This window comes from Parasteatoda tepidariorum, chromosome 2, assembly GCF_043381705.1.
Source record: "Parasteatoda tepidariorum isolate YZ-2023 chromosome 2, CAS_Ptep_4.0, whole genome shotgun sequence".
In the NCBI taxonomy this organism is placed as follows: Eukaryota; Metazoa; Arthropoda; class Arachnida; order Araneae; family Theridiidae; genus Parasteatoda; species Parasteatoda tepidariorum.
This window is the reverse complement of record NC_092205.1, coordinates 56,797,580-56,824,082: the sequence shown is the minus strand read 5'-3', so window position 1 is coordinate 56,824,082 and position 26,503 is coordinate 56,797,580. Positions and strand designations below refer to the sequence as shown.

Sequence of the window (26,503 nt, the reverse complement as noted above, 5' to 3'; positions counted from 1 at the left end):
TGTAGTTTTCCTAGTCATTGCACTAGTCTGAGTGGTGTGCAGAGATGGAAGGATGACCGGGGCAAACTTCCTGATTAATGTCCCTGAAAAAAGGAGTGTAAAGCTTTACATGGGAGAAAAATTTTAACGTCAAGAAAAAAAGGTTGGAAGCATTAGACCGTTTCATATATTTATGCTTCATTATATTATACTGGATGCCTCGGCTGTTGCCTGACTTGGCACGCCATAGACTCCTCTTTCAAAAGACATCTAGTCAAGAGTTTTACCCGGGCATCGACACATGCCACTATATTGTACACTCTGAATACTGTAAAATATATTTGTGCATGTTAAAAATGATTTGCGAAAATTTTTTGCAAACTTCCAAAATTGTTAGATAAAAACCATATTATAGTGTAAGTTTATCCTCCCTACACTTATTACGCGTTTTAAACACATTTTTCGTGCACTATAAATGCATAAATACGTACATATTTTTTATGAGAGTCATATTTTGATTATTTTATTTTTACATTTTCTAAAATGACCCTTTTGAAAAAAAAATGGTAGTTTTCTTCAACGAAGATGGAAGCGTTAATACATATCTTTTAAATCTACTTCCATATAAAATCAGCGTTTTAATTAATTGGCTACTTGTAACTAGAGAAGAAGAATACGTGATCAGGCTCAAACATGTGATTTGAATCACGTGGTCTAAACACGTGGCTGTGCTTGGCGGGTTAACGTTACAGCAATTAGGCTTGGTTATCACGCCGAAGTAATTTTGGGACCAGATGTGTGTCGAACCTAACTGTGTCCCATGAACTAGTACCTCGATTTACCTACGATGATGTCGTTTGCAGGTATCCAACTAAATAATATATAACTATGTTTCGATATTTTTAAAACGATATTTTAAGCTAAAAAAAAACTTCTTATTTTTTATATATTTTTAGCAGACGACAATCATTGTTCTAATTTCTAAAAAGAGTACGTGCTTCGTATACATTTTAATTAATTTAAATTTATATTATAATAAAACAGGTACTGGTAGAATAAGTAAATTATAATGATTTTATTTAAAATATTTACCAAATTATTTATATTTTATTTTAATAATTTGGTTAAATTATTTGTTGTAGATAATAATATCATGAAATATTTTAACACTATCCAAAGGAACATCTTAATGAAATTCTAAATTTAATTTAATGACGTATTAACTGTTTCCTTCTTGTACTTGGTAGAGCATATTAAGGTGGAATTAATTAATGTTTTATTTTACAATTTAAATAAAATTCGTCATAGGAGAAAAATTTAACTCCTTCAATCACATATCTCGGACACATAAAGCCGGTATGAGAAAATTAGAAGGTGAAAGCCTACGCACAGAAGTTATTTTGGCATCATAATAAATTCAATTATGGACAGAAAATGATCCAAGGCCATCCATCACGTTTGGAAGTCCACTTAACAAGCGTGTTTCCCTAGATTTCGGGAAACAGTTATAACTTGAATAATTCGAACATTCGTTCTGTTATTTAATGAATATAGAATGGAAGAAAGAATGTTTGATTAGCATCGATTTAATCAACCGGTTCGGATGAGGAAATTGATACGAAACTATCTTATCTAAGAGTCTATTTCCCGTTGATTTCAAAGAACTTTCTTTGAAGAATGTAAATAGCTGTAGGTAAATGTTTTCCTTCGTTTGACGTAAGAGCAAATGCGAGACTGCATGTTACGTTACCTTAATTAAGGCTGGTTTTTATTATTTTAATTTACGCTAAAGGGTACTGATAATATTTCGAAGTCATTTGCATTATAATTATGCTTCGTTTGTTAAAATAACTGAATTTAAAGAACAAGGTTAAAAACAAAAAGAATTTTAACATATTTCATTAGTTTTAGAGTTTGAAAATAAAATGTTTTTTGCCATTTTTTTTAAAAAATGTTTATTACCTGCATTTGTCAAACAAATCAGAAAACGAAATTATTTACACTATTACAACTTATATTGCAATGATTTTAAAATCAGGCTGCTAATTTTTTCTCATTTATTTTGAATTTTATAAGGTTAAAAAAAATTTATAGCAAAATTTTTTTTAAATAATTTGTAAAAGACAAAAAAAATGCGTAATAATAAATAAAAAAATAATAATAAAATTAGTAATTGTTCAATTCATTTTAGAAATAATTCTCAAAGCAAATAACTAGAACGAAGATTTTATTTCAGAAAATTTTAATTTGAAGTTAACTTGCGAAATCCTTTATATGCTATATCACTTATTAATTTCAATACACCCATGAGTTAATTTTTTTTCTTCAATTTTTGATCAATGCAAAAAAAACTACTTTAATGCAATGCTCACGATGACAGCTTTTGCNTATAATTGCATAAAAATAATACTTTTTTAAATTAGACTGTAGAGCAATTGAAACGATAGCTTTCGAGAAATGTATCTTACCAATCGTTTTCATTCTGTTGCTAATACTATCAACATTGAAATAGTAATAATAACAGATAAATTTTTAAAAAAAAGAACAATTTTTTGTAATAAGTAGACTATCATGCAACAATGTCAGATACATAAAAGTCGCAATTTCGAATTTTTCGTCACTTACGTTGACTTTGCCATTGCACAGCAGTGTTCTAATTTATGCCTAATTATATGTCTAATAATATGCCTAATTAAATGTCTTTTTGCTTGAAAAAACACTATGTATTTATGTGAAAATTCATTATTTTATGCATTCCTAAAAAAAATAAAATTTTATTATATTGATATTTATGAGCATTAGAGTACATTTTTAGCTCGTTAAGAACTTAAATTTTTCATTCATATGTATATTATCGAAAGAAAATTTATATTTTACTATTTTTCTATCTATAAAAATAGATATATAGTATTGAGAAAATTTCACATTAAAAAGTTTGCATGGACTAAATCTTTTGAAATTTTTTAGGAAACCTATGCAATATAAATGTATTATAAAGACATTTTATGTTGTGCAATATTTGTTGTTCATATAGCACAAACAAAATCTTTACATCCTCACATTATTTTATCCGAAACTTATTTTGTTCATAATTTGTTGTAAGCCACGTGATATTTAATATTCTGAATTATATTCCACGTGATATTCTATTATTCTGAAGTTTCTATATTTATTTACCTAGGTTGAACAATAATAAAAAAATTCTAAAACTTCAGAAAAATTTATTGAATTCTGTGCAAAATGTGTCATGAATGTTGTTCATCAAATACATAAAACAAACACTTAAAAACTAATCTGTACATAAACAAACATTTGAATATTGTCAAAATGATAAAAAAAAGTAATAATCTATAATAATAAAATGAAGAATTCGTGTGTCTATGTGTCTCTCTCCTGAAATTTGGACAGAGGATGAAGGGGCAATTTCTGCCCTCGATTCTAAAAATTGTTCAAAAATTTTAATTGGGTACTTGCAACTCGAGAAGAAGACGATCACTGACACAAAGGCACGTGACCTATGACCTCAGCTCCAGATGATTACTTATAAACAAAATGGCGTGTTAAAGTCGAGCTAAGTCTCTCGACATAAGTTAGAATATGAATTAAAGGGAAGTTGATTAATATCGCCCACCGAATTCGTTAAAATATAATTATTTATTTTCTATGTCTTTCACTTAACTTAGATTTATTACTTGTTTATGTATTTTATTGTATTCCTGATATTTTGGTGTTTTACTTTTTAGAGATTTTTGGTTTTATGGAGAATCTCGGATTAGAAACAACAAAAATTTTTGTTTTGTGTACCTGGCAACTTCGATGCATAATTAGCTTGTTCTACATGACTTAGTGCCTGTCTTTAAGTTAAGTAAGGAATATATAGCGAAATAATAAAAATATTTTTGAAAGAATATAGAATGTGTCACTTAAGAGAGTTGATGCTTGATGGGCTTGACTTACTTGAAATAGAATGGAAAGAACAGTTGATAACGTGAATAAATGCCACATTTCAACTACCATTCAGGATCGAAATACCCACACTGCATTTTAGGTAGTGTTGAACTATACGACTTAAAATTTTTTATTCCAATTTTCTTTACAATATAATTCTCTTTTTCGAAGAATAGGTCCGAAATAAGCATAAAAATCTACATTCCCTGCTTTAAAGATTACGTGATACTCTTTACATGTCTTACGATATCTTACCTTTAATTATTTTAAAACTTAATTTATATTATAATTTAACATATTCAATTAAATTACTATTTTAATTCAACTGCTAATTTAATTAAGTTTTATAATACTTAATCAAGAGAGTTAAGATTAAATGAATTTCTGGCCTTATCCAGATTGTTTAGGAGACAACTTGCTGACCCCTTATTATATTTCCTGTCCGTTTTTTCTTACCGTGGGAAAAGTCCCAATTAAGGGGCGTCAGATAACTTTCTTCAAGCAGGGTTTAAAGAGTGGATGGACCGTTTCAGCTCCCCTAGTTAATTCAGGATTGGTTAAAAATATTTTAGTTTTGATTGGATCTTATTGGTTTTTACCGTAAAAAAAGTGGCTTTTTGAAGGACTGTAATAAAAAAGTAACTTTTTCACATTTTTTCTTATTGTATGTTTTCACTTTCTTTTTTTATTATACCATCACTTTTCTATCGATACTTTTTAAAAATCTACCAATAATAAGATAAAATTCTTTAAATTTTCTCTAGTTTAGGTTAAATTGTATATTAAAATATTTGTTTGATAGTAATAATGATTATATTCTCGGTGAATTAAACAAAAATTAGAACATTATTAAAAACAATCAGTAAAGAGATCTTGAAATTTGTATGAAAAGAAAATATTTTTATTCTCTACACAATAATAATTATGTGCACAATATAGATGGATTATTATTATCATAAGAAGTAGATTGAAATTGAGTTACACCATTAAAACTATTTTAAAAACTAGTTTTTTCTTGTGAAAATATTTAAACAAATTATTTTACTATCATTGGATTTATTAGTTTCACAATAAATGTTTTAGTCATGACCTTTTTACTTAAAGCTTTACAGTCATTTGTAAATAACTTTAAACGCAACCAATTTGCATACTGAAACCAATTGGTAAACAGAAAAAAAATCATTAAATAAAAGCGTCGGAAAAAGCATCATTTTAAAAATTTAATAGTTTTATCGACAGTTTCAATTTGGGCAGTTGAACCTGAAATTATTGTATTGAAATACTTAATCGGTTAGAGCTAATTCTATTAGAGCTTATTCAATAATTTAAAAAATTATAATAATTAATATACGAGGATTTCGAAAAAGAACTTCGCACATTTCTACCTTTTAACTCTTTGATTAGGACTTTGAAGAAGCTCTAAAAATTTATTTTTCTAAATTCCATAAATTATACTCTTTCGTGTTATAATTGCATAAAAATAATACTTTCTTAAATTAGAAAAATATTAAAATTTGCATTACGTCATGAATTTTTAAAAAATTTAAATTTGAATAAATTATTTAAATACATTAAATTTGAGCTCAACAGTCTGAATCGAATCGATCGTTGATCTCATATAAGCGTTGGTGGTGTTTTCTCAGTGATTTTTTTCCCCAGCTGTCCCCCCCCCTCTGTTTCAAGTGATTCGGAAATATATGAAAATGTTCATGCATAAATAGAAAAATTTTAGTATCACTGTGTATTTACTTTTCTTATGCTTGACGAAATGAATTAGTTCTTTTATAATAAAATTTTATTACTGGTAGCTATAAATTAATAAAAAGATCTCCCCAGTAGGTGCTCTACTTTCTTTTGGTAAACACACAAGAATAAAACATTCACCAAGGCTTGTATTTCTTGTTTGTGGAACTTCGATTCTATCGATAACACAAGACCATTTTTAATTTTTAGAATTCTAGCAAGGACACTTCCGTCTTCTCTTCATTTCGATTTTGAATTTTTTTCCATCCTTAGAACTGGTCAGAAGAAGAAAAAAAGAGGGTGCAAAGGGGCCCCAACCACGTGACACATCATTGACCTCGCCCTCAATAATCGAAGCATTAAATAAAGGGTTCTTACCTACTCTCCCAACACGATTTATTACCAAACGATTGTCATACTAAAAGAATCCATCATCTGGCATCAGAAAGCGCGCGTGTCACGAAAGAGCGTTTTGTGATCAAGGCTATTTTAAAATGAAGTGAAGCGATGTCTTTTTTACAGATTCCATTTACGTGATTAGGTTGATAAGATTTATGCAATTAATTAAGCTTCTTGAAGTTTTAAGTAACAATGAAGAAATGCTAATTATCACATTTGAAATGGTTGTTTCATATAATAATTGCAAATGAAACAAGGAAACGTCCTCGGAAACTTGTAGTTGTTCCTCTTTATATACATATTATTTAATTTATGCTAAATAGTAGAAATTAAATTTAGTGCTGAATAATTAAATAACATTACTCACACTGATTAAAAAATGCTCCTTTTTATGTTTCGTAAGCAATTTCACTTTACTAAAAAAAAATATATATATATATATTATTTCTACACGTTTTCAATAACTAATCTAAAATGTTCGCTTGGAAATTTAAAATTTTTGAAATACATGAAATATTATTCGAGGAATTTTCTTTGGAATATTTTGATTTTTTAAACGTATTTTGTTTCTTTCTGCTTGATTAAGCAATGGAAATTGAAAGGAAATTTGAGCAATGATAAATGAAAGTTATACTGCTTGGCCTCAGCCCGAGTAATAGTTAGAATAGTAGTGTTCCAGTTGGTATTCGAAATCTAGTGTAAGAGGGAAAAATGTAATGAGTGTGATGCAAAGAAATCGATTCCGATTCATTATCTTTAAAATGATATTTTGCGATGAAAATGATAACGTATATATGCTAATATCATGTGGCTACATTAAAAAAAAATTGCCTCTAAAATCCCGATGCAAAGTAATATAACGCGAAAGACACAAATTTGCTTTTAAATATCTCGATGAAAATTGCTGGAAACATTAATTATAATCGTAATTACGGATAATTCGAAATAGAAATGGTTTCAATTCGTTCGGATTAGCGACCCTGTGCTGTTTTTTCCCCTTTTGCTACATTTTTTAAGTGGTTTTAAAAACCAATCTCTTTTCATTAATTGTTTTGCCAAGTTTTCGAACAAAGTTAATACGTTAGATTAACCCTAATAATGTCTGACATTTCTTTTCGAAGACAGTGTTAAAAATTATCAAAAGCTTGTTGGTAAATTTTTTCAGGGCAAGTGTTACTTATGCGTTCAGTTGATAATGAATCTTTTTTCATTTTCACTCTAAGCTCAAAAGTAGTTTTCCGCAAGGCCAAGAACAAACCTGCTAGTTTATTCAATTATTTATTAATTGGTCTTCTTAAATTCCACGAATATTTTAATTTTATGTTCATTTCATGTAATTATGTTCATTTTATGTTATTATGTTCATTCAGTAGGAATACTTTTTATTTCAGTTTTCTCACCCGTATATGAGTACAATTTAATAGTTTTTTTAAACCCTTCATTTTTTGTTATTATGTTCATTCAGTAGGAATACTTTTTTATTTCAGTTTTCTCACCCGTATATGAGTACAATTTAATAGTTTTTTTAAACCTTTCATTTTATGTTATTATGTTCATTCAGTAGGAATACTTTTTTATTTCAGTTTTCTCACCGTTATATGAGTACAATTTAATAGTTTTTTTAAACCCTTCAAACGAAATTAGCAATATATCTGCTTAGAAAGCCAAGGATCTATTTTTGTATTGGCATTATTAAATAAACAAGATAAATACATTAGATGAATAAGATTAATTCATCATTAATGAATACTAGTTTGTCTCATTTAATATGAAATAAAATAGTAAATTAAAATATATATATATATATGTAGATGGTTATCTTTTGAACAGAACTTGGTGAATGTCTTTTATTAATCCTGTTATAGAGATAATTAATAACAGGATTAACAAATATTTTTTGTTTAGATATATGCAATCTATATAGTTCTTAATGGCGGTGATTTTTTTAATAGTAAAAGTAAAGCATTCCCGCAACAGTCCTTTGGGGGCTAAGGTGTCCATAGAGATTAAGGCTCCACAATTTCGTGACCAACGGCATGATTGGGGCAATATGGTCAGCACTACGCAGAGGCTGCCTTTACTTCCCAGATAAGCGCTGGTACCCATCAATTTGAAGCTGAGTCGGCTACAAGCCACCATTGGGGATCGTACCCTAGTTCTTCTGTACCTTAACCACTTATCCATAGCTTATTTGTGTATACGTTGGGAAACACACACTGTTCAATAGCTATGAGATATTTTCGGCTGCCAATTAATTATTTGAGTGTTTCTAAGGCACTTTTTTCAGATTTAAGTATGCATAACTTAAAAATTTAGTAGAAAAAAAATTATCGATAATTAAATACCGACAGTAATTAATTACTATAACAAATTAATAACAACTATTTTAAGTAGGATATAATTTATAAATAATTTTCCTTACTTTATGAAAATATTAACCATTTTAAAAGCAAAATAGGCTTTTTCTTCAGAAGTTAAAGAAAAACATGTAATAAATGTTTCAGATTTTTAAAATAAATCTAAATTCCATTTTAAATAAAAATTTATAATATGCTGTTTCTAATATTATTATTGCAAATTTAAAAAGTTTTTTCAATAAATAATATTACAGTCTTATAAGTTATAAAATTAGAAATTAAGGAAAACACTATAAGAATTATTTTTATAATTTATAAAATTTCTAGAACATCAACAGTTCTTATGAATTATAAGAATAATATCCTAAAATTTATATGTATTTTATTTATTCTTAAAACAGCATCTGTGAAAAAAGATTCTCATTTAAAATATACAATATGGAAATATTTCAGCAAAAGTCATTTTTTTCTCTGGAGCATGAAGATATTTTTCTGAACATTTTCTTGAAGATGAGAAATTAGAGTCGATATACCAAATTTAAATAACAAAAACAGCTTCTTGGTGCGTTGCTTTTTAGGTAACTGGAGCCTTTTTTGATTTAAATTTTGGAGCAAACAATGACCCCAATAACTTCTATATTCCATTCCAAGAATTTAATAGAAAAGTCCACTGATATATAAGAAGGATTGAAAGTGTTACATTTACATATCTTCCTCAGAAGTCTTACTGGAAATACAACGTTAAATATGTTTACTATTACCGTAAGTAGCTATTAGGTACTTATTTCTTATAATATCATTAATAGAAGTATAATTATATAATATGAAACATTATTATTTGAACTAAACTAATTTCTTAAATGTCTTATTTATATGAATTATATTTTAAAAGAAATGGAGAACATATTCTTGGACAACATACTCTTGAGCGGAATTCAAAATTTATATAAATTGTAAAGAAATCTTTAAAAGTATTTTTAAGCAATGAGGTTTTAGTGTGTACTGATAAAATAAGAAGAGCCGAGTGTACTATTCCATATTTATTATTATTTTTTTTAAATACTAGTTTACTGTAAGTAATATTATTCAGTTCTCTTACAACTTTTACCTCTTTGAACCTGAACTAAGAACAAATTTTACTTAAAGTCTCGAGTTATATTCTTTTAAAAAATCACTAAATATTTTACAAAACTTATTCACATTTTTTCTCATAACTAAATATTAGTTAAAAAAAATCGTCTTATTTGTTTCGAATTTGAAGATTGAATTTGAGAGTTACTTATTATCGAACTTTTCATGCATTCAATCATATTTTCAAAATATTTATAGAATAATGGAAAAGCTATTGAAATCGCAATCAAAATTGCAATATGTATAATAATTGTTTTATTTTTTTCCTTTAAAATGAAATTAATTTAAATATACAATAAAATCCAACAGCAAAGTTTCAGTTTGTGATTAGAAAAAGGAGTAATACTTTCAGTATAAAATTGAAAGAGATAAAATATAGAGATAGAATTTAGTTCTTTATAATAACATCCATTTCATGTGATCTCTGTAATTTTGCAGCAATTCTTGAACTCTTTTACTCTCGAAATATCATTCAATGTTTTAAAACGCTCGTTCAAAATAAGAAATTAAAATTTTTTCGACAACTAAACACCAAGTTTGGAAATGTCTTATTTGTTCTTGGTTTACGAGTTTTGACGTCATTTTTAAATTGTTGTAACATATTTCAAAGTATGTATAGAATAATGGAAAGGCTGATATTGTTATCAAATTCTTTCTTTTGATCCAAATAAAATTGATTTGGATGCAACAAATTCTGGTAGCAAGGTGTCAGTTTATATTTTTAACCAGTACAACAAAGTATTATCAAATTTTCCTAATTAATTGAAATTATCATTGAAGTCTCCTGTCTACTGTTCGAAATATAATTGATATCAAAACAATACGTTCTTGAATTAAGGATTCAGTTTGTCCTTATAAAATTAGTAAAACAGCGTGTTCTGTTTAATGTAAGCACAGTATGTTTTATATGCGATTCATTATGCATTATTCATTTCTCTCATAATGTTCATCTTAGTTGATATATAGCAGCATATGTCGAATTATTTTACTCTAAAGAATTCATTAAATATTTTACATTTATTCACAATAAATAATTAAACTTTTTCTGATAATTGAGCATGAAATAGCTGTGTATGTAAATTTTTCATTCTCATTTTTTTGTTTTTAATTCAGTCTTATTTGTTTTTAATTCACTATTTTTCATTTAATGTTTAGCTTTTACAGCATCCAACTTTAATTTTGCTAGTGAATTTTTTTTTTCTATCCAAGAATAGAGTAATGAAGAAGTCATTAAAATCTTTCTCAAACACTCCTTTTCTTTTTATGCAGTAAACTAAGTTTCAAAGTGTTGTTAACATAATTACGTCACTTTGAAATACTTATGTAAAGCTCAACAATGAATTAATGTTTAATAACAGAGGAATGAAAAAAAAACTACAATTATTACATTGACAAACATAAAATAAATTAATTATACCTGCTTGATAAAAGTAATCATTATTCAAACATTAATAAATGAAGTACCATAACAAAAAATATTTAATTAAATTTAATTTTACATAATTGGAAAGTTGTTGAAGGTTTTATAGTCAGTCTCTTAATTGTATGAAAATTTTAAAAAGTTTATAATTCAATTTATTTCTTCCTTTTTTTCTAATTTTCCTCAAATAACCAAAAAACTTTTTAATCTAATGTTATATATTATTTAAGTTTAGTCTTATACATTAACTTATATTTGATATCTCTTGTTTCAAATATGAGTCACTTTAAAATGCAAAGTCGTTAGCGTTGTTAACTATTTTAAAGATATACGTAAAACACGAGAAATTCTATAATATTTGCGTTATCAATTTTGAAAATACTTTTTTTTTTGTTTCAAAAGCAATTCAAAAACAAATAGAAAGAAAGCTTTTGTGAAGCTGTTTTAAATTATATTTTATGAATATAACAGAAAGATAAATATGTTTTAAATTATATTTAACGAACATCACTTTTTTCAAAGAACAGTTGAATAATAGCATTTTGAAATAGTGAAGTAAATAAAGCGGCCAATTCTTTTCAATTTCATTATTCACATAAAAATATGATCATTATTTCCATGAACGAAGCTATTTTATCACAGTTCGTTTGAGTAACACTTTGGAAAAATGAAATATATTAGGTATTATGGTACCTGTTACGCCTTTTGATCCCTTAGTGTCGTTATGTGAAAGAAAATCGAGAAAAACAGTGAAATTTCATAGGGAATGTCTGCATGCTTCGTTAAAGACTGAGAATGGTTCAAACCTATAAATCAAAGAAAGAGTATTTATTTCCAGATCTTTTCTTTTTTAAAAAATGAAAACTCAGAATAAACGTTGTACCGTAATTCTTACAATAAAATCAGAGTACCACTTTAATTAAAAAAAATATTACACTAAAATATTTTAAAGACCGAAAGTGCTGGTACTTAATACCATAATTTGATTCGAAATTTTTTACAGTGTATATCAATTTTTGAAACTAAGAATTTTTACTATATTTACAGAAAATTATAAAACAATACTCGCCATACGATTCAGATTAACGAATTTTATAACTGCAAATAAAACTATTTCATTTGAGAAGTTAGTTTTTTAATTACGGCCAAAAATCAATATATATTAGGGCAGAGGGCATGAAATTTCAGTTCAAATATGCTAGTCAGACTAAAAGTTTTCTTCGTCGTTATTTTCAGGAAAAATACGAAATTCTTTTTAAATGTTAACAGATGTTTTTTGGTTACCAAAAGCTATAAAGCTGGATGATTGAAAAAAATTTATAGCAAAATAATAATTATATTAACTTAAAATAAGGTTGCTATACGGTCTCAGTGGTTCAATATCATCCACATACCAATAAAAGTTATTAAAATAAGAAAAATATCCAAAATTAAAATATCAGATAGTTGTTGTTGTTGTTCATTTACGTCGCACTAGAGCTGCACAATGGGCTATTGGCGACGGTCTGGGAAACATCCCTGAGGATGATCCTAAGACATGCCATCACAATTTTGACCCTCTGCAGAGGGAATTGCACCCCCGATTCGGTAGCCCGACGACCAGCACGCGAAGTCGAGCACTTTACGGTAGGACAGTTTAACGAGGATCAATACCGCACACCCTCGGTCCCTTTCTCAGACTGATCCATGTGGGTCACCCACCCGCACACTGACCGCAGCCAGTGATGCTTGACTTCGGTGATCTACTGGGAACCGTGTCTTAACGATCAGTCCACTGCGGTACTACATATCTTTTAAATCTACTTCCAAATAAAATGAACGCTTCAATGCCGAGGATCTTAAAATATTCAGAAATGTTTTCATACTTTTAGCACTTCATATTTATAACTGAAAAAAGAGTATGTTCAAAATTATCAGAATTCGATAAAATTTATCGTTTATGGAAATTCCAAAAAGTTCGGTAATTTTTATCGAAATTAACAATGAAATATGGTTTAATAATATTTGATAAAATTCGGGAAATGTGTTAAAATTTGGTAGTTTTATCAAGATACCTTATTCGGATAAATTTGCTTTTCAGTTTTGTATTTTTTACTAAATGTGTGGCAATAAGAACTATGATTTAGAAAACCAGAATTTCCGGTAAACCATTAGCATATGAATGGAAAAACTACTAAATGAATGATTTAAATACCATATATTATGGTTTCAATACCAGAATCGTGGTCTTTTTTACCAGAAATGGCATTACCGTACAGTATAGTAATTCTAACATAATTTTTTTTCTCCGTTTACTTATAGTAGAAATTCAATTTAATTTTCGTGATAAAATTTTGGTTACATTAACAAGAATTATGTTTGTTTGTTTTTTATCAGGAGTATTGTTAACCCTCAGTACGGTATTTTTCCTCCGTGATCTTTCCTCCGTCGTTTTCTTTCGGCAGTAAAATACCATCTATCAATTGCAGCCCTAGTATCAAACTCTGCAGCTCTCAGAGTGTGTTTTCCAATATTCTCGAATCAAACTCAGTTACAATAGAGTCAAACTCTGCTACTCACTCACTAGTCCGAAATGTTTAGTCGCCAATGGCGAATTGGCTATTGGAAATTTTCTCACCCGGTGTATATGGATGAACTTTCGATCGCTCTGCTGAAACCTTCAATTTTCAAAATAACACAGACAATCACTATTTTAAAAATACGCTGTCAGTTTGAAGCAATGCTCTCATATTTAGCGATACAAATTAATTTAGCTCCAAAATAAAATTTGTAGTTTCTAAACCACACTGTAAAAAATTATTGTACTTTCGGAGCATCATCTGTTAAATCCATTTTTATCATAAAATGATATTCTGTAACTTGCACATTAATATTTATTTAATTAGAGTGATTAAGTGATTTCTTGTTCCGTAATATCTTTAGGAAAAAAGGATTTTGTGGTAAAAAGGACCGGCACCCTGAGTGCCAGTACTTTAATCACTTAACTTACAAGCAATTAATCACACTGAGTGCCTGTAATTTTTTCAGAATTTAATCCGGAATTTTTTACCACATTTACCCAATATCATACCACATACCACATTTACCCCACCGGACAAACATTTCGAAGCAATGCATTAAATTTAAAAAAAAAAGTATCATATCAGCTTTTTTTTTTGCACTGTATTTGGATCGCTTAATTTGACCAATTCTGACCTTTTTGACTGAAAAAATGACTCATTGGATTTCTTATTTTCCCTTTTGACTCTATGGATTTCTTAATTTCCCTTTTGACTCAATGGATTTCTTATTTTTTAGGTTTTGGCATCAAGCTTGATATGTGCTGGATTTTGCCAGTATTCAAATACATATTCTGATCAGAAAGGACCTGCATCACCGATAAACTATTATCCAGCAGCAACTCTGCATTATGTAAAAATAGGAAAGAAACTTGACGGGGATTATAAGTTTGGATACGACACTGGCAAAGGGCCTTTAGGACAAAGTTTCAGAGAAGAAATGCGTTTAGCTGATGGAACAATTACTGGTAAGAATATTTTTTAAACGTTTAAGTTAAGATGCTAAAATATGTTAAGTCTTCAAAGAAATTTGTAATGTTTTAAATTCACTAACAGATTATCCTTAAGTTTTTTCCTGGTCGTACTTAAAAAAATTTTAAAACGTTTACAACAACGTTATAAAAACGGGACAATGGAAAAGGTAAATTAGGTCAAAGTTTTAAAGATGAAATGCGTTTAGATAATAGAACAATTGTGAGCAATCCTTTTAATATTTTTTTTTAAGGTTTAAGATAAGATGTTGAAATATGTTAAGGCTTTAAAGCAATTTGTGAAGTTACAAATTCATTAGCCAATTATCTTTAATTTTTATGATCGTATAAAATAAAAAAAATTAGCGTTCACAACATCGTTTTAAAAACAGGAATATAAATTTGGATGCGGCAGTAGCAAAGGGACATAAGGCCAAAATTTCAGAGAAGAAATGCGTTTAGGTAATGGAACAGTTATTGGCAAAAAGTTTTCGGAATTCGAACCCGGTTCACCTCATTGGAAGGCGAGTGCTCAATCCCCTGAGCCGCCACGGCTCAGAGCATTGATTTACAAAATTCAAAATAGTTTGCGGTTATATGATATAAAAACTGATTAATATTCCCGAGATATATTTCTTTCTATTTTATGCAACATATTTTATGCCCCATCTTTAAAAAAGCGTTGTGATCAGTTGTTTGTTATATTCTTATGAGTTGTATGAGTTTTAAATAGTTTAATTGATTTAACAAAAGCTTTTCTTTTACAAATTTTACGATGTTTTTAATGATTTATCCAACTATATGGTTCTTTTTTGTTTTAAAAATTTCTCGAAAATTGCTTTACAATTGGATTACCAATTTTGTTTGAATTTTATTTTTTTCTGAAATACAGCTGTGAATGAATGTTTTCCATATTCTGCGTTTTATAATAATTATAATTAATGTGAATAAAACTCTACAAAAACCATTTTCGGCGAGGTGTAAGGTTTTTTTTAAAAAAAATTCTATTTTGAATGCAAAAACATGTAGGGGTGTACAACCTGAATATTGCGGACAACATACGGCCCTCCAACTGTTGAGGTGCAGCCCGTGGGAGGCAGTAATTTTAGTAGAATTTTTTTCTCTTTGTAGTATCGTGTCTTTAAGTTAAAGATGGCTTCATTTGCGTGAAAATATGGTTGAACTTGGCACCATTATGATTAATAATGTATTTTTGTACCGTAAGTTTGAAAGATAAAATGGTTCAACATGCTACAGTGTAATTGAACTGATGGTACCAACTGTCTTTTGTTATTACGATAGCTTATTGCATCATTTGTCTTATCGTAAGCTGCAAACTACAATTTTAAAGTACTAAAGATAAAATGATTTGCCAACGTGTTTTATACTTGCACTCTTGGAAATAAAACTTTCATTTTTGAGGATTCAGCAATCTTAGAGCTGTATATCGTTAATTTTGACAATAATTTCGCCACGAAGTCACGTAATTTGCGACAAAACGCGAACTCTCAAATATAAGACGAAAATGTTTCCTCAACTCGAAACCTTATCGTAGTGCATTGTAGGAGATAGCTAGCTAGATTGTCGAAACTAGAATAAAGACTAGCTCGGCGAAAATTAAGTTTCGAATTAAGCCGACCGGAATGTATGGTCAGGGAGTAGACCTAGTACCGGGAAGATTACAGGTTCGAATCTCGCCTTCGACATGGATGTAGTATATCAATCTGTCCTTCTTATGCATTTAGGGCAACAATGATTCACCTATACGGTATTCACGGAAAAGTGATTACTTGGAAAGTTAGATACAATAAACACTGCAAAGGTTCTTTTTTTTTTTTTGGACCATATACCAGGTAACGGTTTTGTCAAAAACGAAGAAAGTTTCGCGATGTTTGAGTATCCATTTTTTACAGTCTGCATACTCTCTCATATGAAGTTTATCAATTAAGAATTATCAATTAGGGGTTAAGAGTTAAAAGTTATAAACACTATTTACTAACAAAGGTAATTGCTTATTGTTTAAATACGTCCTTGAAAAACTTTTAAAAGTATACGGCTTAGAAATAAGTAAATAAAAAAAGAGGGAATGAAATCCTAAATATTTTGAGGTCACAGGTTTCTCTTAAGTGAAAAAAAAAAGTTTTTCATTTGTTTTTTACTCTCTTTTTATGAGGGCACGTAAGTTTAAATTATGTCACAAGATGTGACTCAATAGATTAACATTGAATCTATGAAAGTTTTCAAGAAAATCACTGGAAAAAAACATAACTAGAATGCAGTCCAACATATACATTTTAAAATCATTGGTTTACTTTTCTGTTGTTATGTTTTCTTTTGGCTTCGAACAAAGAGCAACACTTTCTAAAGGTGATAATTAACCTTGAAATATTTTGCAATCAAACAAGACACCACTCTGTTAAAAAACTAGTTTTGGGGAAATATTTCTTTCACAAATATTTTTCTTTTGTTAAAAAAAAAGTAAAAGAATAAAATAAAATTAAAAAAGCTCCTTCTCGATTTAATGACAAATTCGTGTATAGTTGTTGCTAAGTACGAAGGACAAAAAATTGTACCATTAGTAACAGCTAATGTTTTTTGATAGGAAAAAACCAGAGAAAACTGTATCATACTATATGGTAATGATATATATAAAGACAATAATAATTGTGGTTAATAAAACCAAAATATGCCGTATTTAAACTATTCATTTGGTAATTTTTCCGTTCATATGAAAATGGTTTACCGCAAATTCTGGTTTTCAAAATTATAGTTCTTATTCCCATACATTTTGTAGAGAATACACAAACAGAAAGTAAATTTAACCGAATAAATACTTTTTATGCCATGCTCTAAGGAATCATGATAAAATTACCAAATTTTACAAAATTTACCAAAATCATTACCAAAGAGCTTCAGTTAAAATTACCGAACTATGTTCTCATAATGCGGAAAATTTTACCATATTCTAGTAGTTTGGGCCATACTTTATTTCTCAGTGCAATATAGCTTGTTTTTTTTAAGTATATAAGACTACAGGGAAGGAATCAAAGTTAAGCTAATATCAAAATATAATGTTCTGATATTTCAAAGCATACCACAAGCGATAAGAAAGTCAAGTAGTACTTTTAAAATCAATCATTTAAATACTAACTCAACTTTCTTTCCATAGTCAAATGCAAATCACATTAATCCCTTTTTATTAATTTCAATAGTTTTTTCGATTATTTTTTAATTACATCCATTTCAAAACTTTTTTTCTTCAAATTTTAATATCTATTTCCTATAAATAGACTTATATTCATAATTTATACCTTTTTTGTGAGATGTGCACCCAAATAAAATATATTAAAATTATTATATTGTAAAATAGGCATATATTTGGCTATTTACTTTAACTTGCAAACATGATAAATTGCATCTTAAAATTTCATTATTATTTTAATCAAATATAAGTGTTACATTTATGGATCATAAACGTAAATCAAATTTAAAACAAAAACACATGTTAAGTAAAACTATAATTAAAACCGTTAAGTAAATCGAGGTCGAAGTCAAATACACCGTTATTGGTAAAAATTGCTAAATTGAAATGTATTTAATTGCTATTTTACCATATTCGACCAAAACTATCAAATAACCATGAAAAAATGATATACAAACTGTCAAGTTGGCGAAAAAATGTTTCTCGACTGTTTATACCTAATGTGGCTTAACAACCAGAATTCTATCCACGTCTTCTGGGCCCGCCTTATAAAGCTATTTTGTTCCATGCTGCTGGGCACACACTGTAGCTGCGATGGCTAATAGTTCAATCTCATGACTGGTTGAACAGGGGTTCGAATCCCAATGCTAAAATCCCATTTTTTCTTTCGTTTTCTCAATGCATGAAAAGTTTCTAACATCCTGAACTCTTCAATCGGTGACCCTAAACTATTAAAATACAAAACTATCCTTCACGCATAAATGGCGCAGAGTCCACAGAACCCCAATGTCTGTTTATGTTTTAATTTTATGGTATAAATTATGCTAATTGTAAACTGTTTCAAAAGCTTAAAGGTAAAGAAATGCTCTTAACCATGAACTTTATGGTTAATCGGATCGACAGACTGCTGCCGATAATTTCCGAATGAAAATTCTAACAATGTATATTTAAATTTTTATTGATGTTTTAGGTACATATGGACTGGTGGATGATCAGGGTCAGAAACGTGTTGTTCATTATTCTGCTGGAACAGGTGGTTTCGTTGCCAAAGAAGATAAAATTCTAAACCAAACAATTAAACCAGTTCCACGAGTTTCTTACCAGCAGTTAAGAAAATTTTCGACTCGAGCTCCTATGAAAACCATTCCGTTGCATACAAGCAAACACTCAATACTTGAGCAGCCTCAGAAGTACATGCTAGTACCATCAACTCCTTCCCTCAACAGAAAGCCAACATCAGAACAGAATCGAGTTGTACAAAATCCGATGCTCCAGACTGAAGCTTCCTTGCATTCTGACAAACCCAGTACTTCCCTCACTGGAGCGTACCATGAATCTAAACCGATATACCAGGGGAAGCCTCAATATACCTCTGTAGAAGAATACAGAATGCCCCAGGTTGATACCCAAAGTGGATCCAAACAACATTTACGAAAAGCATATCGGGAACCTAACAGGAAAACCATTTCTAGATCCAAGCTTTCATCTGTAGAGTTATATTCTCCGATGAAGCCTCAGCGTGTGGAAATTAGCTCACGTTCCATGGAAGACACTTATCCAAGCTCTAAATTCTTAAGTCGAGAAGAATCTACAGAAACCATGCCAACGCTCAGCGAAGAACCAAGAGGTGCATATGAGCAAGAACCTTCGAATCCAGATGTCGTTAATTACAATGAATTTCCCGGACTGCTCAAGAATGAGTTGAAAGTGAGCACTGTACCGTCTTATGAAGAAAGATCTCAAGATTTTTTAAAGGGTACTCACGAATCGTCATTTAATACACGAAGAGAAAAAAATATTGTTCGAAATCCAAATAGATTTTCGTCTGTAAATATGCAGACTGATAACAAAAAATTTGAAGATGAGTACTACGACAACTCTCCAGTTTATATTGATGTTGAAAGATTATCGTACAATATTGGAACAGGAAAATCGTCATCAGAGTATTAAATGAGGCTATTATGTTGAGCATTGTTTATATCATTATTATTGTAAATAAATTTATGCTTATTTTTTTATTTGTTTTATTATTTTTCAAACTTTAGTTTATTAAACGTGGTGAGAAGTTTCGTATTGCATTGAACTAATACAGCTTTTTTATTGATGCATTATTTTTAAATTTAATTTTCCTCACTAAAGTACCTGATTTGAATTACTGTAAAATTATGAAAAAAAAGTATTCCCACATAAAATAATGACAAATAGTCTCTTATTTTTCATTAAAAAGTTTAAAGATAAAATCAGTTTTTCTCTTTCTTAACATTATACAGAAGGAAAAAAAAGGAAATACACTCTATAACAAAAAAAATCGACGCACCAAGAACGCACTAAGACGCGCAAAATCGACGCTCGATTAGGCTGGAATGATGCCGACTGGGGACGTATAGTCTTTAGCGACGAATCCCGCTTCCAACTGTGTGCTGACGATCATCGAAGACGTGTTTGGAGACGCATAGGGCAGAGGGGGATCCTGCTTTCACTATTGCATGCCACACCGGCCCTCAACAAGGCATTATGGTCTGGGGTGCCATTTCCTTTTACAGCCGGACTCCTTTGATCGTCATTAGAGGTACACTTACTGCAAAGCGGTACGTCGACGACATCTTAAGACCTGTTTTGCTACCGTTCCTTTTGCAGCACCCTGGGCTGGTTTTTCAGCAGGACAATGCCAGACCACATACGGCACGTGTTGCTATGAACTGTCTGCAAGCTTGTCAAACTCTTCCTTGGCCTTCCAGATCACCAGATCTCTCTCCCATCGAGCATGTCTGGGATATGATGGAAAGGCGATTGCATCTGGCACGGAATCTTGATGACCTCGTTCGACAATTGGATCGAATTTGGCAGGAAATACCGCAAGAGACCATCCGGGAGCTTTATCGGTCTATGCCATGTCGTGTGGCAGTTTGTATCCAGGCTAGAGGTGGGTCAACACCTTATTGAACCTGTTACTGTAACTCTGCAATAAATTATTCAATTGATCTGAAATTTTAATCATTAAATCCTGTACATTGTCTTCCTATCCACCAATTTTCGTTTCAATCGGACAACTCCTTCTTGGTGCGTCGATTTTTTTGTTATAGAGTGTAGATGAAGAAATAGAAGAAATCCATAATTAACGGAAACAACTTGATGAGATCTAAATAAGGCGTTCATCGGGCAATAATATTTTTAATATTGCCTAATGTTATAAGTGTTAGGACATGTGGAGCCATTGTACCAAAAAATTATTAGAACCATATTTCACGCTACAATTTTGGTCTTCTTACATACGATGTTATAAATTTAAAACTTAAACAATGAGTGGTATAAAAAATATTTAGTTGCAACATGTAAAAAATGAGAATCATTTAAATAATGTCCTCACCACCATAAGTTTGACCTTTTTTTTTGACCTATTAAAAATTACTGAAGCAATTTCTGTCTACCCTAGCGCTGGTGGGAAAATTTTTTTAATCAATTTAAAGCACAAGTATCTGCACTTAAACACTTGCAATGGATTTAAGTATTATCATTATTTAACATTATCATCAATGTGATTACTATTTAAGTATTATCATTATTTAACATAAAAAAAGGAAATCATCCACGCCATCAAAAGTAAGATTTTAAAAATTGGAATGATGTCAAACCCAGTGGAAAGTTTTGAAATTAAAAAAAATTCGTTGAATAAAACTTTAATATTGGACTTCGAAATGCCCAACTTCGGATCGCAATTTACCATCACCTTAAGTAGTATATACAGCTTTAAATACCACCGTTTGACCTTAGAGTATGCCACAAATCGAAATTTGATTTTATTGACAAAATACGAATGCCGAAATTCCTTACTTTATTGTATACAGGGAAGTTTGTTGATTAGGATGATTAAAAAAAAACGAAACTCGAATTAAAAATTCAAAAATTTGGACTTAGAAATTAATAATGTTAAGACAGCTGTAAAGGACACGTCTTGACCTTAGAATTAACCACAAATGGAAATTTTGATAATTATGAGGTTAAATATTATTAAATGAACTTAGTGTAAAAAAATCGCAAGAAATTAGATTTTGAAAAATAAATTATCCTGAAAATTCTTTTCATCCAAAAGTGTTATTATTGAAGACAAAATGTCTATTTCTTTCATTTGCTTATTTTCGATTAAATGTAGAGATGTTTAGTTTGTCAATCTTTTCGGAAGTAGACTTCATTTCTGTCTTGTTTTCCGGCGGAAATACACCGGAAGTAAATGTAAGCATCCTAAATATTTAGAGCCATAACATATTCATTTGCTTTTTAATTAGCATAGTATGAAGAACTTATGGCTTTTTTACTTCAAATGTGATTACAATAGAAAATTAAAAAAAAAATTAAAAAAAGGCTGGCTCATTGAAGACAACTAGCAATTACGCTAGTTTATAACATGTTTGTGAATTTGGTTATAGCAAAGCATACAATCATTGTTAATATGGTCAGATAAAACTGATTTCACACAGTTTTAAATATTATCAGTAACACTATTAATGCCTCACTGATATCCATCATTAGCTTAAGTTGAAAAATTATTACAAAATTAATCTTGAAAGGGAACTTTGTTTAAAGGGAATCAACTAACTTTCAAGATGATGATGATTTTCAAACTTCATAAAGAGCACTCATTAAGTACTTCATAAAGTTGAACAAATGAATGGTATGAAGAATATTTTGTTGCATCATGTAAGAAATGAGAACGATCTACTAAGTTTCCTTACCATATAAGTTTTTATTTTATAACAGTAGTTAAACAGCCGACCCAATTTTTGGGTTTACGACTGCTAATGTTCACCTCCAAAGCCTTGTAATTTCGAACGAAAGAGCACTGCCTTTAGTTTTAAATTTTTAATTTGAAATAATAATCAAAACAAAAAACGGAACAATAGCCGGAATACTAAAAAAGGATGATGAATAAATAATACAAGTAAATACCTTTAAATTAGAAATTTTAGATTATTTTTCATAATTGTTACTACTGATGACACCAATGAAATTCGGAACTTCATGTCAAAAAGCGGATCATACTATATAGTATGATCCAGTTTTTTGACATGAAGTTCCAAATTTTACAGTATATAGGCATATACAAATATTTGCATATGCCTATATACCGGATCCTGGACCATCCATTAGGTTCGGTTTAAAATAACAAGGATAAGGAGTTGAACATTGATAGTCGTAAACTGAGAAAGGGGTTAGCTGTTCAGAACCGGAACTAAAATTAATATAAATAATAATAATAAACTAATATTAAAAAATTTTATTACTCTATACAAAAACGTTTATTTCCTGCAAAATATTTTAAATTTTTCTCAGTTGTAAAATATAATAAATATAAATGTAATAATAATAATAATAATAAATAATAATAACATATTAATAATAATATAATAATAAATGGCTTAATATTTTGTGAGTAAATTTTAAAGAAAACCATATTTTATTCTTCATTAATCAATTCATTCTTCATATTTATTCTTATTTTATTATTCATTACGATTAAATAAAATATTTAGTAGTTTTGGATATAATGCTCCCTTTGGCTGAATGTCCCCTCTCTGTATGCCACTGTCAACTATACTTCTACATTCTTTATAATGTTTAAAATTAAAATTTTAAAGGATTCTAGTGTAGGAATTTTATTTACGTGGCTTGAAAATGAGAGGGGGAGAAAAACACCTTACACCAAATATTTTTTGAACTCAAAATTCTTATAGTGCTGCCATCTAGCATAAAATACAATTATTTAAAACATCCGTCAAATAATCAACTAAAATTACACCTTTAAACTGTAATATTAACCATAAAAAGTTTACATAAAAAAGATCCTTTCATTAAAAATTTCAGTACAATTTATTTTCATATAAATATTTCTTTCAATTGTTTCTCTGTCAGCACAGTTAAAGAAATGTTACGATATATTTTCAAGTGAGGCAGTTCTGTCGTTCAACAAAATTTATTATAATTAATTAATTTATAATTTGAACTTGATTCATTCATTCAAGGTAAAAGATTAGATTAAAGGTATTTACATTAGATAAAATAATATTAGTTAATTTTTAACGCATTTTATTCAGATACATTTTATAAATTAAGGTATAAAATACACACTTAAAATTACGTTATTTATTTATCATTAAAAATTAAAATTTTTCCTTATATTTATGTTCCGAAGTATTTTTTATTTGATAAAATTAATGTGAGGTATTTTTTTTTTTTTTTCAATATTCAAAATTTTTGAAGAACATGTTAAGCTCCTCGTATTACAATTTGCATTACATTTTGTGGGAATCAGAAACAATTTTCGTGTAAAAAAGATAATTCAAACTTTTTACAGATATCCAGTAAAAATCTGTGCTCAAACTTGTTGTAGTTCATTTTTTTAATCAAATAAAAACGAAAAGACGTTGAAAATGAAATAAAAGTAATAATTTTAAATAAAAATCGATGCATGATATAATTTTTTAAGGCTTAAAAATTATGTGTATTGGTATAATATGAAAAATAATTCAGTTTTTATATTTTACGACTTTTTAAACAAATGTATAAATAAATAAATATTTTTTTTTTTTAAAAAATGAAACTTTTGCTGTGAAAAAAGTTACATATTCAAATCTAGATGGCAGCAGCACCTAAATTCACAAAATAATTTTGAAGACAAATCTTTTGTATAAAAAATTAGAAAAAAAAATGGCAACACAATTCCGTGCTATCGATACATATTATACATTTATTGCACACTTTCAGCCATTCAGATATATATGCAAATATATTTGTAACTAAAGAAAATAAACAAATTAATAATAATAACAATATTTGGTGATTTATTTACCTAATGGTAATTGAAAATATGTTCAGAGGTTTACGGTTTAGTCAGGGCCGTCTTAATAGCATGCAGGGCCCTCGGGCACAGAAATGTTTTGGGCCCTTATAACAGGTCATACTGCTTAAAATCGAACTAACAAAAACTTCACATACACAAAATAAAGCATTTCTAACAACACATTTGTAACATATGCAATAATTTGAACAAATTTAAATACATTTTGATTCCTCAAAAAACTGAATCCACATAAAAACTTCATTGGAAAGTAGAAAAATAGATTTCGGTTGTCTTTTTTAGTTTCCCTGGTGATAAACTATTAAAATTATTGTTTTTTGCATGATAATCAATCACTATTTGTAGAAAGAAAAACAAAATGCACACTTTATACCATAGAATATATTTATTTTTAAAAATATATCCGGCAATTTTGTTTATTCTTAGTTTTTTTTAAATGCAATTTATAAAAAGTAAGATTCTCAAAGGCCCCCTTAGTGCTTACGGGCCCTCGGGCACTGCCCGGGTGTGCCCATGCGTAAAGACGGTACTGTATTATTTGTTCTTTTTTGGGACTATCGCTAAATATATATATAGCTCTTTAGCCCCCTAATTTATGAACCGATTTTTTTCGAAATTTCGTCCACTTCCCGTAATTTGAGGGTCAGAAATCCAAATATAAAAATGTAAAATATATATCTTTATAGAAAGTACGAGAAAAATAACGTTTTTGAGTACGATTTCATGGCTAAATTAATAGTTAGCACTTATTAATTAGCATATTTAATTTCACCTCCATGAAACTCCTTAAGATTGACGTGACGTGAAGATATGATGATGCAAACAAAAGTTATTCAGGGTGACATCTTTTTCTTAATGTACACCCCAGTCCCTGTATAGTTAAGAAGTTTTATATAGTGGCTGCCGCATCGATACATTGATCTACATTTTATTGGCTTAAAAGTTTTTAAGATGTAGCGAAATAAACGAAAAGTGAAAATAAAATTGCCGATCTCCTGACTAAGCTATTGAGACCATATTTTCCGAATTGCAACCTTCTGCATCATTGAAATTGGATATCAGTATGTCATGATGTGTCATGAAATAAAGCCTTCTAACGCACCTTGGACTGGGTTACACAACTACGGTGGCTATAGCCTTTTACTATAACCCGAACGTCCTTGGTTCGAATCCTGCCAACGAAATTTTTTCTGACACTTTCCTTCAAATAAATAAAAAAAATAGAGTATTTAATAGGGCTTCAAAAATTCAACGATGTAATGATGTATTCAACGTATTGATGTAATGTATTCAACGATGCAATGATGAACAAGAATGATCATTATATTTTAATTCGAAAAAGATATTGCACTTTCAGTGAAGAATCATTCAATGTAAATGTAAGGTAGAAGGTAATTGAGATTTTAAACAAATTATTCGTCGAACAATTTTAGCAGCATATTTATGGGGAATAAAAAAAAAAAAAAAGTAATTTCCAATAAATTTGCCAAAAATCAAAAAGGATTATTTTGTATCATAAAAAGCGAAATAAAAAACGTTGAGGCTTCTTTGAAAAAAATGCATGACAGCAACAAAGTAAGAGTTTTGTTATTAAAGCATTAATTTAAAATATCCACAATATTTAATAAGATTTTTTGTGTAACTTATAATAAGGCCTCTAAAAAGTCTTAAGGTCTCCCTAGAATTCTTCAGAACTCAAAGAGAGGAGGCAGCGCCCACGTTGGGAACCTATGTTTTTTTTAACGCATTTCAAAAGAAAAACGCTATATTGTTGTTGTTCTCATCCCCATGAGCAGCAGAGCTAGATCAGGTCCATGAGCTCGTTCACTCTGAGAAAGTTTAGCACCAACTGGGGACCTTGAACCAGGTCCTGCCTGGTAAGTCCCAGACAAGATAAAACGCTAAATATAAACGCTAGACAAAACGCGAAACAAAAAAAGAA

The 26,503-nt window shown here is 29.2% G+C and overlaps 1 protein-coding gene and 1 long non-coding RNA gene across 2 annotated transcripts in view; one reads left to right on the top strand and one right to left on the bottom strand.

The window, feature by feature from the left end:
* Positions 1 to 3,288: 3,288 nt before the first annotated feature.
* LOC107442306 (uncharacterized) lies at positions 3,289 to 19,728 on the top strand. Its single transcript, XM_071177613.1, has 3 exons — positions 3,289 to 4,027; positions 14,275 to 14,503; positions 18,679 to 19,728. Exons 2-3 carry the CDS (start codon positions 14,476 to 14,478, stop codon positions 19,656 to 19,658), a joined length of 1,008 nt encoding a protein of 335 aa, XP_071033714.1. The 5' UTR covers positions 3,289 to 4,027; positions 14,275 to 14,475; the 3' UTR covers positions 19,659 to 19,728.
* Positions 11,616 to 26,503, bottom strand: part of LOC139425007 (uncharacterized) — a 32,057-nt gene continuing 17,169 nt past the window's right edge. Inside the window, exon 3 of the long non-coding RNA XR_011636159.1 lies at positions 11,616 to 11,783. This is a non-coding gene — a long non-coding RNA (uncharacterized lncRNA). The remainder of the gene's footprint in view (positions 11,784 to 26,503) is intronic.